This window comes from Barbatula barbatula (assembly GCF_947034865.1).
Source record: "Barbatula barbatula genome assembly, chromosome: 16".
NCBI lineage: Eukaryota > Metazoa > Chordata > Actinopteri > Cypriniformes > Nemacheilidae > Barbatula > Barbatula barbatula.
This window is the reverse complement of record NC_136779.1, coordinates 5,454,055-5,472,457: the sequence shown is the minus strand read 5'-3', so window position 1 is coordinate 5,472,457 and position 18,403 is coordinate 5,454,055. Positions and strand designations below refer to the sequence as shown.

At 38.2% G+C, this 18,403-nt stretch overlaps 1 protein-coding gene across 1 annotated transcript; it reads right to left on the bottom strand.

The window, feature by feature from the left end:
* Nucleotides 1-780: 780 nt before the first annotated feature.
* sema4gb (sema domain, immunoglobulin domain (Ig), transmembrane domain (TM) and short cytoplasmic domain, (semaphorin) 4Gb) lies at nucleotides 781-18,403 on the bottom strand. The gene is made up of 15 exons (XM_079476555.1): nucleotides 18,287-18,403; nucleotides 16,084-16,379; nucleotides 10,552-10,700; nucleotides 10,398-10,460; nucleotides 9,651-9,749; nucleotides 9,437-9,527; nucleotides 9,228-9,341; nucleotides 8,762-8,916; nucleotides 6,327-6,502; nucleotides 4,923-5,061; nucleotides 3,948-4,170; nucleotides 3,699-3,814; nucleotides 3,442-3,596; nucleotides 2,979-3,040; nucleotides 781-2,670 (listed from the first exon to the last, which is right to left on the bottom strand). The coding sequence occupies exons 2-15, from the start codon at nucleotides 16,214-16,216 to the stop codon at nucleotides 1,697-1,699; spliced, it is 2,649 nt and encodes an 882-aa protein (XP_079332681.1). The 5' UTR covers nucleotides 16,217-16,379; nucleotides 18,287-18,403; the 3' UTR covers nucleotides 781-1,696.

Below are 18,403 nucleotides of genomic sequence, written 5' to 3'. Positions count from 1 at the left end.
ATAATATTTCTTAGTCTAGATATTTCTTGTTGAATGTCATGTTATGAAAGTTGCGGTTGCTAACAGCGTTTCATGTTGATTTCAATGTAGTTGTATAATTGAACCAAAATGCGTGTTTGACATCCAAACATTTTAAAATGCCAATGCTCCAATAAGCAAATAAAACTATGCAGACAAGTTGTTTGGTGAAGTCAACTAACTACCTGAGCGTCGACTAGGTTTAAAGAAACATTAATAGAGATTGATACAATCACAAATGTTTTGAAAAATGAATTCCTTAATGCTACAAAAATGAAGAATAACAGAGAAGAGATTTAAACTGAGTGGACTGTAATGAGTCAGAATGACAGCAGCTGTAGCTTCACCGCTCACTGGCCAAACCCAGCAGATTATGTGTCTCTTTCTAAACTCTGCTGTGTTAAACCTTCGCAGCTCTCTCCACATCTAGACAGAGATCTCGCCAGGCACTGCTTTTCCTGTCTGTGCTGATAAATAGACCAGCATGAGCTGGAAACCCACCGGGAGAGACAAGTGCTGACTCAACACTTGAGCATCATCCCTGCTTAACACCGTTTAACCAGTGCGAATCACAACATACACTACAGAATTAAATTCAGAATAACCATATACATAAAACTACATGTATGAGTGCATTTAAAATTTGTTGCGATTATTTTATATGCCTTATACAGTATGTGAACAATAGAAATCTGCCATCTATGCTGGGCTCCTATTGGCTTATTTTGTCCAAAAGATCCATTTCCAAACCATTATCAAATGTTTTCCATTTTTTAATGAAAATCAATTATTGGGGCGGTTTCCCGGACAGGCATCAATACTAGTCCTAGACTAAAATACATTTTAGAGTTATCCAGACTGAAAACAAACTTGCACTGACATGCATTAAAATACATCCGTGCCATTGTGTTGTCTCAAAATGCACACAAGTAATGTTTTATTTGTAAAAAATGACTTTAATGTCCTAATTTAAGTTAGACCAAGTGCTGGTTTAACCTAATCCCTGTCGGGGAAACCACCCAATTATGTTTTTATATATTTCAGTCTACAAAAATACATTTCAAAATACATTTCAAATACAGGTGATCCTAGACTTTTGAATGCTAGTGTGTGCGTGTATGCGTCTCTCTCTATATATATATATATATATTATAGAGAGTCTCAGTCGTGGGCTACCAGTTGAGAACCACGTTTTTTTTTTTCATTAACCTTGATATCAAAATGATTGTTATTTACATTAGGTGCAACTATGCAAAAAATCTCTGTAAACGTCTCTGGATTTGATCAATACAACCTTGATTTTATACAAATATTCTCTGCTTTGTCTACACAGTCTTTGGACACTCTATAAAATATCTTTGAAACTAAAGATCCCAACCATAAGATTATTAGTGCTGTGTCTTCAAACTCTGGAAAGTTAGCACAGCTTGCATTTTTAACTGTCCCCAGTCAAGTAGTCAATAGCTATGACTGACGTCTAGTCTGTACCTTGGTCAGTAGCCCAGAAATACATTTGTCATTGATAAATCTGACTGTTCTCAGTAAGCTGTAGATGCTCGCAGAGATACAACGAAGAACCTCCCAAAACACAAACCTGGCTGTGTTGGAATGGTGGTTCTTTATACAAAGTTAAACTTCCCACCACAAGGGGGCGATACAGTTATGACGTGTGATGGATCTACACTGAGCTCTCATCTGGTTGGATGTCCTGTGTATGCTTCCTTTTTTCGAGGATCTTGTTAAGCTCCTCTGTAAATGAGTGGTACATCGGTGACGTCATCCCCGAGTCAGTCTGAGTGAGGAGCATGTAGCTGTTCCCGTTGATTTTTCTCAGCATGCTAGGCAGCGTGGCCGACAGTCCGTTGGCATACTCTGTGGATGGCAGGGGGGGAGGCATCGGGAGAGGTGGCGCGGGCGGAGTATCTTTACACGGTGAAGACTGGACGTCTGCCGAAATGATCTGTAGAAACTCCCCGTCTCGTGACACAGCTCTACTCCGTCCCTCCGTTCTCCCATTGCAATGACTCGAAATTGTCTTGAGCTCGAAGTGCGAGCTCCTTTTTCTTTGGGTTGCCATGGTTACTGAAAACTCCTGGTGGTACTTTCTGACATCTGGAACGCCCCGCGCACAGAAGCTAACATACAGCAGGACCACTGTCAGAACTAGACAAAGCCCACCGAGAACAGCCACCAGAGAGATGTACATAGCTTCCATGTGCCTGAAGGTCTGAAATTCTGGTCCGGAGGGCAGTGGGGCAGGTGGGGGGGATAGGAGCTGCTCAACGGGACCACTGGAAGGGCTCGGAGTCGGTGCGGTTGCAGTGGTGAAGAAACTCTCGGGAAGAGCAGTTGGGTTTGGAGACAAATGTGACGAAGGGGGCGACACGGGTTGGACTCTCACCACGTAGCTGCGAACAGGAACCCAGACGTTGTTTTCTACTGAGTAGCAGCGGTAGTGTCCGCTTTGCTGAATCTGGGCACCAATGATGAGGAGGCCGTCGGTGCCAGTGCGGAAGCCAAAATCCACGGCGTATCCTTGTAGCTGCTGACCGTTCAGTGTCCAATGAGGAGAGGCCAGGTTAGAATGAATCTCACACTGCAAGAGAACATCATCTCCTGCCATAACCACACGGGCACGGTGTGTGACGAAACCTGGTGAGATATGGGACACATCAGCTCTTAAAGGGACTCTTAGATCCAAAATCTAAATGATTCCCTTCATTATTTACTTTCTTCTGCAGAATACAAAAGAAGATATTTCGAAGAATGTTGGAAACCAAACAACATTGTCCTCCATTGACACCCATTGTGCAAAACCACTGAGACATTTCTCAGAGTATATTCTTTTGTGTTCCACAGAAGAAAGAGTCATATACAGGTTTTGAATGACATGAGGATGAATGTATGAATTAATTAATAAATGATGACAGAATTTTCACATAATTCACATGGAAACATACCATCGCTTGTAATATTTGTACAGCCTCTGCTTCCCATCTGTACATCCTGGATAAGCCTGGACCTACAAAATGCAAATATCACAGTAAATATTAAAGAGTTAAACTAAGAATGCAAAACAGAATGTACAGTAAATGAGTCCAAAATTAAGTTTCACTATGTACCAAAAGAAGAGTAAAATGAACCCGGTGAGCAAATAAAACAGATGTGAGGTAATTTATTACAGACTGCAACATTACATATTTGACCTTAAGTTGTAACTGTTTAAACCTCAGTGTGTTAAATGATTTAAATATATAAAACTAAAGATTATAATATAAACCACATACCAAATAATACCGCAGATAAACTTGCTTTTATACAGAATGTCATGTGACAACACAATATTTCACCACTTAAGTATTCAAAAAAGTCATTAAAATGGCAATTTATTCTTATTTTATCAACCTAAAAACCTGCTTTTACCTGTTAGGGTAGGATGATATCTCAACACATAGTCTTCCATCCCAAGCGCAGAGTGGGTCTCGTGCAAACACACAGTCATAACAGGAAGTGTACCGCTCGCAGGATGACAGCGGTACCTGCACCAGTCCAGAATTGGCGCTTATGTAGATGCTTTCCTAATGAACGCAAGCGGACAGATTTATGGTATCCATGCGCATTTGCACTGCATGTTAAAACATCAAGGTTAGTGCTGTTTTTAACGGTGCATTATGGGCCACCTGTTTTTGTGATATAACCAGGTTGTTGATGGGTTGTTTTTCCTCGAACAGCTGAATCTCCTCAATAATGTGCATACGGCCTCTGATCTTTACAGCCCTGTGTAACCAGCCATCATCTGGAGATAAACCATTACATTATAGTCGATTATTATGAGTGAAGCGACTTCGCTTTTATTTCATACAATGAAACGCAAATATAAAAAATATATATGAATCAATGGCTAATAAAGCAAAATAACCCTTAAATACCTGTTCCAATGAAGAGCATGTCATAGACGTGTCCATCCAAACCTGTAACCTGATGTACGGAAATCTTGGTGTAATCTGAACTCCTCTGGAGCAGAAGGGGTCGTCCTCCAACCGGCTGGATTTGAATGGCCATTGAAGGGTATCTTCGAGCAAAATTCAATACGTTGTCAGGAAGATCCCTTGAGGAATTTAGGAGCAGAGCTCGATGCCGGTCGGTAATACACTGAAAACAAAGAAAAGAGCTGTAATATAACTATATTGATGAGTTCAAATATAATAGATGCAAAAAATATGGTATCTACATACGGACAATTCTGTGAAAATGTCAACCTTACCATGACAAAAAGAAGCTTCTACTAACGTGTTTTACTATGGTAAACAGCACAGATATTAACATTTGGTGGTTCAAATAGCCACGTGATATCTCTTTTTCTTTTAGTGCATGATTTTTCATAGTCAGGTAAGTGGATTGTGCATTTTCAGGATTGTCACATCCATAAAGCTACATATTAATCATAAATGGACACATGAAAACTAAAATAAAGCAACTATTTTATGTTCTATAAAGAGGCATCGTTTCTCCATTTTCATTGGGTTTTATTGCTTCAGGATTGTGCATTTTATTTCACAGAAATTCTACAAAGTTTGTCGTCTCCCAAAAACCGCATCCTTTTTTGGCCCATCAATAACGCATATTTATTTCCCTTTTTTAAAATAGAAAATTTGTTCATAGACTGACATTTTTAATGTTTAGACTCTATCAACAAGGGTTTAGTCAAATATAAACAGTTGGTTCAATATATTCGTAACAAGAGCATTTTTATGTCACGTCCATAACGCAAAATGTCACGTCCATAACGTTGGAATTGCCCATACAGTATATATCTATATCTTTTGCTGAAGAACGCTCACAGATTATGTGTGTTACATAGATTATGGGCAGATTTTGACGCAGAGGGATTCTGAGAGACTCACCGAACCAGGTCTTGGATCTGGCACTTTCCCAGTGTATTCTCTCCATTTTGAGTCCTGTAGCTCCATGTACGGCCCATCAAAAGCTGTCTGGACATCTCTCAGGGAATACTGACACACTGCAGACATTTTAACATTTCTCCTGACAGTGAAAATAAGAGAAAGAATAAAAAGTTACAGAAATGATTCGGCAATGTCGAATATCACAGAACATTTCGACTTGTTCTTCAATTTGTTAAGGCAAAATAATATTTACATTTACCAATGCGCTCAGAACAGAAGTCCAAGGGGCAAGATAAGGCTTAAATCAAATATGTGAAGTTCACATCTTTATTAAAGCTCGCATTCACTTTAATTTGATACATTTTGTGAATAATTTACTAAAGTGAATTAAAAGTGTAAATCCTCAACATATCAGTGCCGTGTGTGAAATGACAGATTTAATGTCCTCCCAGACCGACAATGCTAGACACAGAAGAACCATTATGTTAAAATCAGGATTTTTAAAGTCAAATACTTGCAACTAACTGAAAACAACTAAATCTTTTTAAACAATTGCCTTTGTATGATAATAGAAAAGTCTACAAACAATTCTCTGAGCATGTAAAACACATCCTAGAAGCTTCACGATGCTATTCTTTTCACCTGTGGGACATAATACAGGATTAGTCTCAAAAGGAAATATATATGTTATGACTGTCTTCAAAGCGAAGGAAAAGAGCCATTGTGTCTTTTGGGTTTGATGGGGCAATCTGGGGCTGTTTTTCTGAAACATCCAGTACTAATTCCTATTTTATTTATTTACGGACCATTGCGAATTACATTTTGAATCCATTTAGAACATTCATCTTGTCCGACCTTAACTTACAGTAGGACTTAAGATAGGAAGTTTGTTATGGTTCCCCTGGTCCCCAACAAAGGACAATTTGATGCAGCATGACTCTGCATACACCTCTTCTCTCTCTCCCCCCCTCTCTCTTCTTTAGATTCTGCCAGCTCAAACACTGGCCCAGTGCCCTGTGTTATATTGTGTGTGTCGGGAACATAAGCACATGGGAATAATTAGAGATGCTCACAGTAAAATCCTTTAGTCAACCATCTTCTGAGAATGAAGATAACACGCAGTCACATGCTAAAAGATGAATGTTACTTTTGCTCACATCCCGTTTAATGAGACGACTCAGAACATTTCTACTCTCTGATACCTGGCCAAACACAACCTTGACATGACAGGATCCAAAATTGATCAATTACCTGCATACCCCAAACTTGGCTGAGGTCTCAAAATGTCACAATCAACAGACACCTTTCTTACAGGTCTGAAACCAAACTAATACATAACAGTTCAATAGAAGTCGCATGGAATAAAGGTTAGGCATTAACCATATATCAAGTTAATTTTCTCACCATTCAAGTCCGAAAACGCCATAAAAGATGGTGTCTTGTACATCGGCCCCCTCGACGACATGAACGCTGCGTAGGACGTTTAGCTGAAGCTCATATTCAGGAATAGAACACACCAGCCTGGCCTTCAAAAAGGACGTCCATTTCCTCTGTAGAGTCCTTTGACCTCCAATATCACCCTGAGAAAGGGAAATGAGAGTTGGATAAAACTGTAATAACACACAACAAAACATATAAAGTCACAGTTTTTTCAGGGCGGTAGGAACAATGCAATGTGTCGCAAATAGTCTGCAGTTCTTTGAAAGTGCTTTCTCTTATGCGGCAAGCTAGATGCAAAAACATTGGCAGAATATAAAAATGATATTATCCTGGTTTATATAATCAAATATTCTGATTTATACTGTGTTAAAACTACACACAAAATTGTGAAAAATTCATCACTAGTATTTGCTTGACACTTCAATATAGTAGGTGCTGCTTTTGGCCCATTCAACATTCTGTCTTAGTGATAGATCACCCAAAAATGTAAATTCTGTCATATTTTACCCAACATTCGGCCATTTTAAAACTGTTTCAGAAAACAAAAAAGATACATTGAAGAATGATAAGAATCGAATCGTATGGCTTTGTGTCCGTACAATAGAAGTGAATGAGTACCGCTGCTGTTTGGTTACCAACATTCTTCAAAATATCTTCTTTGTTTTCTGTAGAATCAAGAAACATATACAGGTCTGAAGTGACATGACGGTAAGAAAATGATGACAGAATTGCCTTTTTTGGGTGTAGTATCACTTTAAAAGAGCCACGCTCTTATTTTAACAGTGATTTATTGACAGAAAATATGAAACTTAAATTTGAACAAGTTTCAAATAGATATTGCAATGATATTGTTGTTGTGAATTGATTATCATGAACAAAAGGATGTAGTGAAAATCATCTGACATTGTGATAGCTCTAGTGTATACAGTACGGCGTATTGGAGTTTTATCACATTTCTGATTATGTTGGAAAGAAAATCATCATCTCACAATCTGGATCTCACTACCAGATTCAACACAGCCGCCCGCCTCAATCCACCCCAGGGCTTTTGTGTAATTCACATCTACCCCTGAGAGCGTTTCACAGCCAAATGCACCAAGTCCTGGCAGGTTAATGTCCCCTGAATTAAACATACTGCTTAAAATGACACAGTTGTGAGCATGAAAACTGTCCTAAATGTACTTCTGCTTGGCTTCCATTAGGATATACTGTAGTAGTAACTTAAAGCCCTGCAGGGTAACTGAGGTGTCAGTTTAGATTCGTTCAGGCCAGCTCTAAGATGTCTCGCATGAAAGAGAAAAGGCCAAAGATCTTGTTGTACACCTTCTCCGTGAGAAACCTGTTATGTGATCTCGGTATCAGATTATTGTGGCATTGGCAAAGCTACTAAAACTGAAATACATCCACACATTCTTCTTTCATATACTATCGGGCTTTTGTGCAATATATACGTTTGTATCTGCACGAGCGCATGTGTGCGTTGGGCGTATTGATGTGTGGTGTGATGTGGCCTACTTTGAACTGGAGATGCTCTCTCTCCTAACTCAGAAAGCAGAAAGTCAACCAGTAAGGGACCTGACCTTCTTCCCAGAGCCGTGAAGATTTCTGCAGTGAGTGTGAACGCAGGCGTAATGAAAATTTAACAGTGGGGGAAAATGTGGAGTGGTTCATTCCAGCACAATGAAAATGGTAAATGAGATGAGAATAATGCAGTAGGGAGAAGTGTGGGAGAAAGATTGAGGAGTTTGTCCAGTCAGGTTTCATCTGCCCGGCAACAGTGGAAAACCACAGAGCCTCCAGGAACGTAGTGAGATGAGAGCAGTCGCAGTTTCGGATTGTGAAGATTTATGCAAGTTTGATTCATCGAAATTGTATTTATGTGGGAAATGCTCTTTTTCATGTAGAACTGAATACATTTGATCATAAAGAATGATGTTTAGTCAGATAAGCCTTTGCGTTACAGTAGTTCTTAAAGGGACAGTTCTTCCAAAAATAAAATTGCATTCATTATTTACTCATATTCATGTCATTTCAAATCTGTTTAACTTACTTTATGCTGCATAAATAAAAGATATAAAAGAAAGCTGGTAACCAAACAACATTGGACCCCACTGACTTCCATTGTATGGACACAAAACCACTGAGACGTTTCTCAAAATATCTTCTTTTTTTGTTCCACAGCCAAATACAGGTTTTCAGGGCAAATAAATGATGACAGAATTGTAATTGTTGTATGACCTATCCCTTTAAATACAGTGTTGTGCTATGCATGTCATAAGAACAATTTCCCAATATATTAAAAATATATATTTGTTTGGATATCTGGATAAAATGTATTAAGAAGAAAATGAAGTTTTAGGAAATTTACTCTATTGAATGTGGCACAATGATATTCTCACCTTACACACACGGGCCACCCGGGCCACTTTGGTCTGGCTTGAGTAAGCAGTTGGTTCCACGTTCCTCTCAGTAAAGAAGAAATAGACTTTGTCATCATCCCCGATAGAGCTGTTGACGCTCTCTCTCAAAATCGCTGAGCCAACAAAATCCGCCTCTGCGGGAGAGAACATCAGCGTGAGCTGCTGCCAGCACTAAAATGACCAAATTATGTGCGGTACAGATGTTATTGTGTGTGAGAGATATCTCAAAGTACAATGTTTATTGATTCAAACTGTTAGTCTTTAGCGATCTTTTGTTCATTTCTTTTTTTATTGAAAAGCTGCAATTTGCTACCTTAAACACGCACAGCAGCAGTTTACAGCATGTTCTACACGTATCAAAAAATAAGACATGAAATCTTCAGAAATGTAAAAATCAATTCTTGTCTCAATTTGATTTTAACTGTTGTAAATAAACTGGACAAACCGAGCAGCCATCTTGATGGGGAATCATCTGTTCTTAAATTGGGAAAAGGAAAGTTGCGTCTGATATCAGGGATGCTACGAAACTCATACTGGGAGGCAGAATACATCTCACCATCTGTGAAGGGAAGTTATATTATAGTATAGATCACCTGAAAGAATACACACATGATGTATCATTACAAAACAAGATTAAGAACAACATCCTTTTACCAATTATAAATCCAGTGTAGCCTTTTGTAGGATCATAAGGACATTTCTCTTTTCCCTCCTCAAAACGCACAAATGTAAATTGTGCCACGTCCTGTCAAGAGATGGGAAGATAAAGTGACATGCTTTAACATTTTACAATAATCTGTGTCCTTCATACAAAGTAACATTTGTTTGCATTATGATAGACAGGCACAGAGAGAGTTAAATGTCTTACTATATAAGCGCAGCGAGGTCTGAAGGCGTGAGTTCCACAGGTGTAAAGGTGAGTGTCATTGTATCGGTCCAGGAAACGCACATGATTGTAACATTCGGTCTGTAGTGCAAACAACAAGAAAAAATTCTTAATACATAAAACTAACGTTGTAACTTCAATTTTTTGAATGGAGTTCCAAGCACTGTAGGCAAAGGTGGACGTCTTAGCATATCAAGCCACTAAACTATATACAATCTTCTCTTCTTCTACTTCCATGATGCTTTTGTACATTATACAAGTATTTTGTGCGGTGTGGTCTACTTTAAACTCTCTCTGCTGAAATACTTGGACACATTTCTGAAGCACGTACGTATCTTACGTTTATGATGCATTTGTGTATTAATCTGTTTAAATATGGTGTTTCAGATGTATTCCATGTATTCTGGAATCACTATGGTTAGCTGCTAAAAAAATCTGCGTTCCCTTTTGTCCTTAGAACCAGAAGCCAACAATGTACAAACGTTATTTTTTATAAATTTCCATATGTGCATTGTGCATATACATAACATAAGACATAACGGCAAAATATATGCGTAAATGTGCACACCATACAGACACTCTTGACTGTGAGTTCACACACTTTGAGGATTAGTTTGAGATATACTTTTATTCACAAAGACCTAAAAACATGGTTTTATGGGTTCCATCAGATCTGCAATTACAGTGGGATTTAGGGCAAGATATTGTACACATCAAGAATAGCGATACCTGATTGTTCTTCCCTTTGCCCAGACACTGTTTCTTCTGGTCAGCAGAAGCCGCCCATTCCAACTGTTGGAGGAAAGGGACAAACAATACAAGTATTATCACCAATGTGACATATTAAAACTTATTTTAGGCAAGCTTCGAAACCATAACTCACAGAAAGTGTGCTATTGTGTGAAATATTAGTGGCGTCCATTTTATAAATGGCTTCTCTGGCCCCGACATACAGAACCCCGAAGCCATCCTCAAGCAGCATAGAACTGTAGTTCACCGCAGCTCCATGAAAACGATTACATCCCAGCAGCCCTGCAGGAAATGATAGAAAGTGTTAGAAAAACAGGGACAAACATGGCTTCATCGACAGAGACACGCTCAAACGGGCGGCTTTCTTTTGTCTCTGAAATCTGTTTAATGTGATAAATAAACGGACAGCTGAATCCTAAAAACCCGCACAAACTAAACAGTTCACGGTGCCTGAATGTGAATTGAAAACATGACCTTAAAAATTACAGCTTTACAGATGGGTGGAAAAAGTTGCATGAGATGAAATGCAATGATATGCATTAAAGGGTTAAAACATTACGTCATTTATTCACCATCTCATTCAAAACTTGCGTATAACGCTTTCATCTATTCTCTATTTCTTCTAGATATTTTAAGAAATGTTTTGGTGGTCCATACAATGGAAGTCAGAATAGTTCAGAATATATTTTGTATTCTGCAGAAGAAAGAAAGTAATACAAGTTTGAAATGACATGAGGGTGAGTAAATAATAAAATACATTTTACTTTTGGGGGAACTTTCCCCTAAACGGGATTTTAAGCACAATAACACAAAATGTTTGAAAGGTGGTAATGTCACTCCATCTGATAAATGATTTGGGTGCTCTGCTTCTTAAAAATGTATGACATATTCTGAGTTGTGAAGGTTTGTGTTATCACCTACATTTCACTTCATACATGCAGAGATTTTCTGCTTCATGTGGAGAGATGGTTGTACTGTACTGATGAGACATGGCAGTATTAGGCCACACATCAACCATCATCAACCATGGTACCCCTCAACACTCCTCCCTCCAAACACTGTGGTCAAGCACTGTGTCATCAACCTTCACCAAATCTACCATCCAAACTCACAATACATGACTTTAAAACACATCCCAAATGTGGCATCTCCGATATCCAAACCCAACACACTGTGACGTTAAACTGTCAATCAAAAAAAAAGGTCGGAACAAACCTCAGGGTGGCAGTGCGTATGAGACAGTCAAGAGCCGATGTAAATATTACTCATAACAGGAAAGAAAAGATTAAGTCATGCAAACACTAAATCGAGACCTCGGGCGAAGTGACGCCATCCTGTGTTTGTAGCGAATCCTTGTGTCTCGTTGTATAGATTGAAGAAGATAAGTTACTGCCACACACAGTGATGAGTGTAGAAATGACGGTAATCTGAGTGAGGACACGAAAGCCTTTCAGCCCGAGGCACACACACAATTTTGTCCTTGGTCCATGTATGCACACAAACACACGCACAAAGACACAGCCGCATCACTTCTGCTCTCAACACACACAACAAAAATGATGGGAAGGGGAGTCCAAAAACTGAAATTCACTTTAAATGTAACTACATATAAATCTCCCGAATTCAGCAGTTTAAAAGTCAAAGATCACCTGATCCTTGATGGAGTGCTTGGGTGCTACACAAGCCTCTGGATTAGGTCTATGAAAACAGATCCTGTTCAGCACACCGGACTAACAGATCAATGGTCAACGTCAACACAGAGCCCAAGGTCTCCTGGCATGTTTATGTGAGCATGTGCGCTGTTTATTTGATATTCTCTAGAACCATGTTTCAACCACACTGTGACCTTCACAACAGCTCAGTATTATGCAAATTACATCCACAGAAGATGTGTCTGTATTAACGTTTTAAATAAGATTATATTAATCTAATTTGTGTGTGGGTGGGTGGCTCTGTGTGTTTGTCAAGGCCACCCCATAGGGATGTATGCAAAATGTCATTTCTGGCTTTAACCACAAAGTGATGCTGTATCTAAGATTGTGTGTGTGAGCATGATTTGACTGTTGAGTCACTCCAACTCTGGCCCAAACTCGAGCGTCCAATCAGAGTCGTGTTTGCTTGGGGGCAAACGCTGAGTTAATAAATACTGACACTGGGTGAGGGCAGTCAGCCGCAGACGTGATCAACATTACACAACCACGGTCACGTGTCACCAAGATCACAAAACAAATGTTTACCCCATTAGCTTCCACAATAGTAAAACACTGCATTTAAAATGTATCCGATATACAACAAATACTAGTAAAGGGTATAGTGAGCGTCATTTCAAACCTGTATGACTTTCCTCAAAATATCTTCTTTTGTGTTCTGCAGAAGAATATTGGTAACAACATTGGACCCCATTGACTTCCCTTGCATGGACCCAAAACCACTGAGACATTTCTAAAATTTTGTGTTCACAAAGGAAATGGTCATATACATGTTTTGAACGACATGAGAGTGAATAAGTGATAAAATAATTTTTCTTTTTGGATGAACTATCCCTTTAAAGCAGGGGTCTTCAACGTTTTTCGGAGCGAGGACCACTTATTTTAGCCTTACGGAGAGAAACATGAAACAAGTTTGCGTTATTTTTGGGGCAACTTGTTTGATTTGCACTATCGGTACACGGTGCGCATTTCATTGATTTTAAACACGTCCAATAGTTTTCCAGAGCTTACACTGGGAAGCCGTATGGTGTCATTTGCCTGTCAAATTAGCGCTTTACAGCTCAACGAATTTAAACAGAATTTCTAAAATATATGAGAATGCAGTTTATTTGCACGTAACTCCTTATATATTCTGTTTTATAGTAATATGTAACATGCTTTCATTTCGAGTTGTTTTTCAAGTTGCCTGGGAGTAAAGAATAATAAGTGGACCCCTTGCAGTTCCACCCATGCTTTAAAGAGGTTTCATTTGTGTCTCAAACAAATTTATATTAGCATCTTTCTAAGGTTTAAAACACAAAATACATTAACGTCCCGCAAGTTCAGATAATAGATCATGGTGCAAGCGTCAATAAAATCACAAGTTTGATTCATGAGGATTGCAATGTACTATAAAATGTATACTGTAGCTTGAATGTACTAAGTTCCTTTGAATTTCAGCATCTGCCAAATGTATAAATGTGCATCTCAGCAAAGAATTGTGCCATTTGGCTTTAGTCATGTCTAAGAATATTTTAAGCATGCAAAATACTTAACAAAAAACAATACTATCAATATACTCCATCTCAGACACACTGGACTATTGTGACATTAAAACATATTGTAGTATAACAAAACGCATGCAACTTTAAATATATGAAGCATTTTTTATGTTATTTCTGTAAAAGACAAAAGTAGATGCCACCGTTTGATTCCTGTCACCAAGACAACAGCAACCCCCACGCAGATAAATCCCCAGCCACCAAAGGACTGGATTCTTCGGTTCAGGATTATGAAGCCTACACTTTGAGTCCCAGAGGAACGCTACTACTCTTAAAGAGTGTCTAAAACTACAGCAAATGTGAAATTGTCAGACGTCCATTTCAAATATCTATCCTGTGATCTTGAGCAGTTTCAATAAATGCTACTTTGCTGGCCGAACAGCAAATATAGATCTGGATATGTTTTCAGACTTCACATGCTGTGTTGTTTGGTTATCAGATGTTCAACATCATCATTGTAATTTTTGTGTCATTCTGTGAACTACTTACAATATTAATACAATTATTGTTTCTATTTGCATTTATTTGCAGAAAATGAAAACGGGAGAAACAGGTAAAAAAACTGAAAAGATGCTCTGTATATTTTCACACCTGAGATACTGTAACGAAAACAAGTTCATATTCACTTCTATGCTATACAGCGGTAATATTTGTACATGTATTTCGGAAAAGTAAAAAAATGTTTTAAGTGATAACCTCGATTTTTGTCACAGTTTTCATGTGTCTTGTCATGCCGTCAGTCTTTCACATTGCTTTTGGATGACTTGATGTCACTCCTGAGGTTTGATTTTGTTGAAATTCAACACATACTGGACTGGAATGACCACAATACATCTAGAAATGCTTTATTGTTAATGTCCAACTTCCTTGATTTTGTGATTGACTCATATTCGCACATTTTCACAACCCCAGAATCTTGTACAGTGACACTGTGGGCAGAAAATATGCTAAGCAACAGTAATCCCATTACTTCAGGAGCAATGAAGTATTACCATAACCTTAAATAGGATTACATGAAGGCAACTTTCTAAGAAAACAACAGCTACAAATATATGACATATTGATATTTAATCTTATATAACATATATAACTTTGTCTCTCAATGTCATTATCACCATTAGACATTCAACTCTTTAACTGTGACATTTCCCTCGTGTCTTGCTGCCCTAGACGAATTACACCTGTAGACATATTTCATTTCAGCATTACTTCAGGCCTGCTAAGCGCTACAAAAACCAGACAACCATGAACCAATGATGACCTCGGGATACAAAAACACTTTATAAGGAATAGTTCACCTTTAAAATAAAAATAATGTTATGATTTACTCACCCTGTTGTCATTTTAACCTGTGTGATTGTCTTTTGCAAAACACAAAAGCTTATATTTTTATAAACGTTTGGTCCGTTGGTCCCCATTGACTTTTATTGTATGGACACAAAACCAATGCAAGTCAATGGGGACCAATGGGTTTCTGTTGCCCATTGTTCATTTTTCAAAATATCTTCTTCTGTGTTCTGCAGAAGAAAGAAAGTCATACAGGAGAGAGTGTGTAAACAAAGACAGAGTTTTCGTTTTGAAGGTGAACTATTCCTTAAAGTAGCAAACCATTATACAAGTTTAAAACACCCTCCATCGAAACACATAGAGCTCATTTTTAATATAATGTTTAAGTGAATTGCCTTAATATGAAACACAAGCCTTTGTTTAAAGAGATTTACCGAAACATGCCCATGCATGCATGTCTGTACGAACATCTCTCTCTCTCTCTCTTCCCAAGAGAGTCCAAATATAGGTCAAGGACTTGAGACAATCAGGGCATGAAGAAAAATAAGGATTTCACAAGATGAGATCTGCAGCGTTTGAGCATAAAATTATCTGCATTGAAGATGAATTATAAGCCATTATACAGAAGAAAAAAACATGGCAACTAAAGTGTTTGTTCAAGGTTACAGTAAAACGGAGGGTCAAACACTATACAGTTTAAGCAACTTGCACATTGCTTTGAAGAGGTAAAAAACAGCCAATACGGGATTATTGTTGACAAATAGTACAAATCAATAACTATAAAGTGAACATGGAGAACAGCTCATATCATTCAATCTCGCACAAATTTGATGAGAAATGTCAGAAGCAGCACACTTAAGCCAAAAGTCTGTGTTTGTTCTCGGTTTAATCTCACTGCTGTCTAGGAGAATTTTCAGAGACATTACTGAGAGTTATTTTCGGTTTACACCCTGCAACAATTACGGCCTATAAAGAAAATGCTAGATCTTTCTAATACACACTTTCGAGTTGTCTAATACACACTTCAACAATAACTAATCTTGTTTTATAAGAAAATAAACTTTTTAAAGTGTAAACCACACTTTGGCTACAACAGAATATAGTGTTCTGAAATTGTAAGAATCTTACCACTGCTGCGCACTGTTGTCCTGGGGGTGACATCCAAATCGAGGTGAGGTCCGAATGGCCAACCCCGCATGACAGATAATAGGCTCCCAAGCACCACCACGCAGATAGGATGTTTGGCACGCCTCATGATCATCAGGAGTTGAAGAACCCTGAGGTTCTGCTCAGATCCACGCAGGTAAGGTTCACTCTACTAAAGATGAAGTTGTTGTGTAATTGATGCTGATTCACTACATCAGGCTTGCATGCCAACAGTGCATTCACGGGCTGCTAACTCCTTTTCTGTCGAAGGATTCCCACTGCATCCGGGGAGAAACAAGAGTCAGTCTTTTTTTCCGAAGGTACATATCAAGAGCAGATGGGTTGAACACACATCATATAAAATGAACTCATCTTTTTTTCTAGTGCAGAGCATCTTTCATGTCTTAAATGTTGTTATAAAACTACATACGTTTTAAAGATTTGAAATAGCCTGCTGTTGTATGTATGTCTGTCTGAATGCAATACAATTCACTTTGAATGAAAATGCCACATGCACAATGTAAATAGTACAACAAATATGGGAGGAATAGCTTTAAATATGATAAAATGAATGTTTTGAAGCTGAACTCGGATCTATAGTGCAGCATATTGTTTTTGTTCCTGTTTGTGCATATTATGACTGTAGGTGCTCAGTATGTTATTTTTTTTATTCTCACATATACTGTAAACATATCAGTGTTAACACTCGCCAATATTAAAATGAGTGCGCTTCTTAGTGTGACACGAACAAACAACATGTCACCTTGACAGTATCGCACACACATGCTGACAAAGTAAATATGGCTGCCTGCATTAAAAACAGAAAAACACGATCCATCATGTACGGACCTTTAAGGTCAAGTGTGCTACTGTTAACACAACTTCAAGTGAGCCATTGGTTACATCTTGTAATTTCTTTGGTTAGTATAGAGGCAGAGAAATGGTATACTTCCACATTTCTAAAGGAAATTTAAACAGCATTGTCATATTTATGGCTCCTTGCCGTTCTGGGGCTCATTAATGTTCATAAGAATGTAAAGAAGAACAAATTTCTGATATAGCCATCTGTCAGGCAAAACATAATAAATTCTATACTTTCAGCCTGCCATTTTCACAGATGGCAAAGAAATACCTCCAATCACCCAAATGTAGATGTCTCCATCTGCACTTAATCTAGCTCAGCTGCACTGAAAGAGCTGTGAGTAATGAGGAGATCAAGTATGATCTCTCATAAATACATTATTACCTCCCAAAAATTATTTCATTCAGTTTTATTTATAACTTCTATTTATTTATAAAAAATATCTAACTATGCATGCATTTCATCACAGAATCATTCAAATGCGCCACCGTTACTCTTCTGCTTGCAGAATTGTATTAAGATGTGAAATGCAACGTTTCCTGCATACAACAACTATTGTGCAAATACAATATATTATGTGGCTCTGATACGTTGCAAACCCTCAAAAAAGCACAATAATCCACATTATTATTTGTTTTTCTTTAGCATAACAATTAGTTATATGATCTATAGTGCATTTCGTTTCTTAATGTATAAGGCACATTCTAGGTGCATAAAGATTGGTCATGTTTCAAGTTAATCGGTCATGGCACTTTTTAACTGATTATGTGTAATGGCAACTTAATATTTACAGACATTTAGTGACAAATCAAACAAAACCTTGAGCATTGACCAGATTATGTATCATCCACCATCAATAAAGATTGGTTAGATTAAAACACACCAAAGACACCGTTTCTTTGATGCTGGTAACAGACATATTATCTGCCTTACCGGGGATAATTCAATCAAATTACAATGGTACTGTCATTTCACTCTCTGACAACATATTCACGGCTTCGTTGGTAGAAAAAATGCAGTGCACCTGCTTAACAGTCCATTAAAACACATACACTGCACATTAGATAGATAGTGAACAGCACTTTTACGATCAACCTTACATCTAAACAGACTTTAACACCCTGTGTGGTGTACAAAACGATTGTCCCGTAACATCGTATTGCACACCACTGCGGTATTTTTAAAGGACACTTCTGTCTCTAAATCCCAGTCACCTTCACCTGCGTGCTGAGATCCAATCTTATATTAAAACATATGATGCTCATAAATAATAATGAAGAAACATTGTGAGACGCAAACTGTCAGACTTTCCAGTTACATTACCTCACTGTATGAGCGAAAAGTCAGCATCAGCCAGTCTTGTTTCCATGGAATTCGCCGCTGTGCTGCTGGTGATGCTCACGCTGCGACTCAACGCACTGTGTGTACTGCGCTGCAACC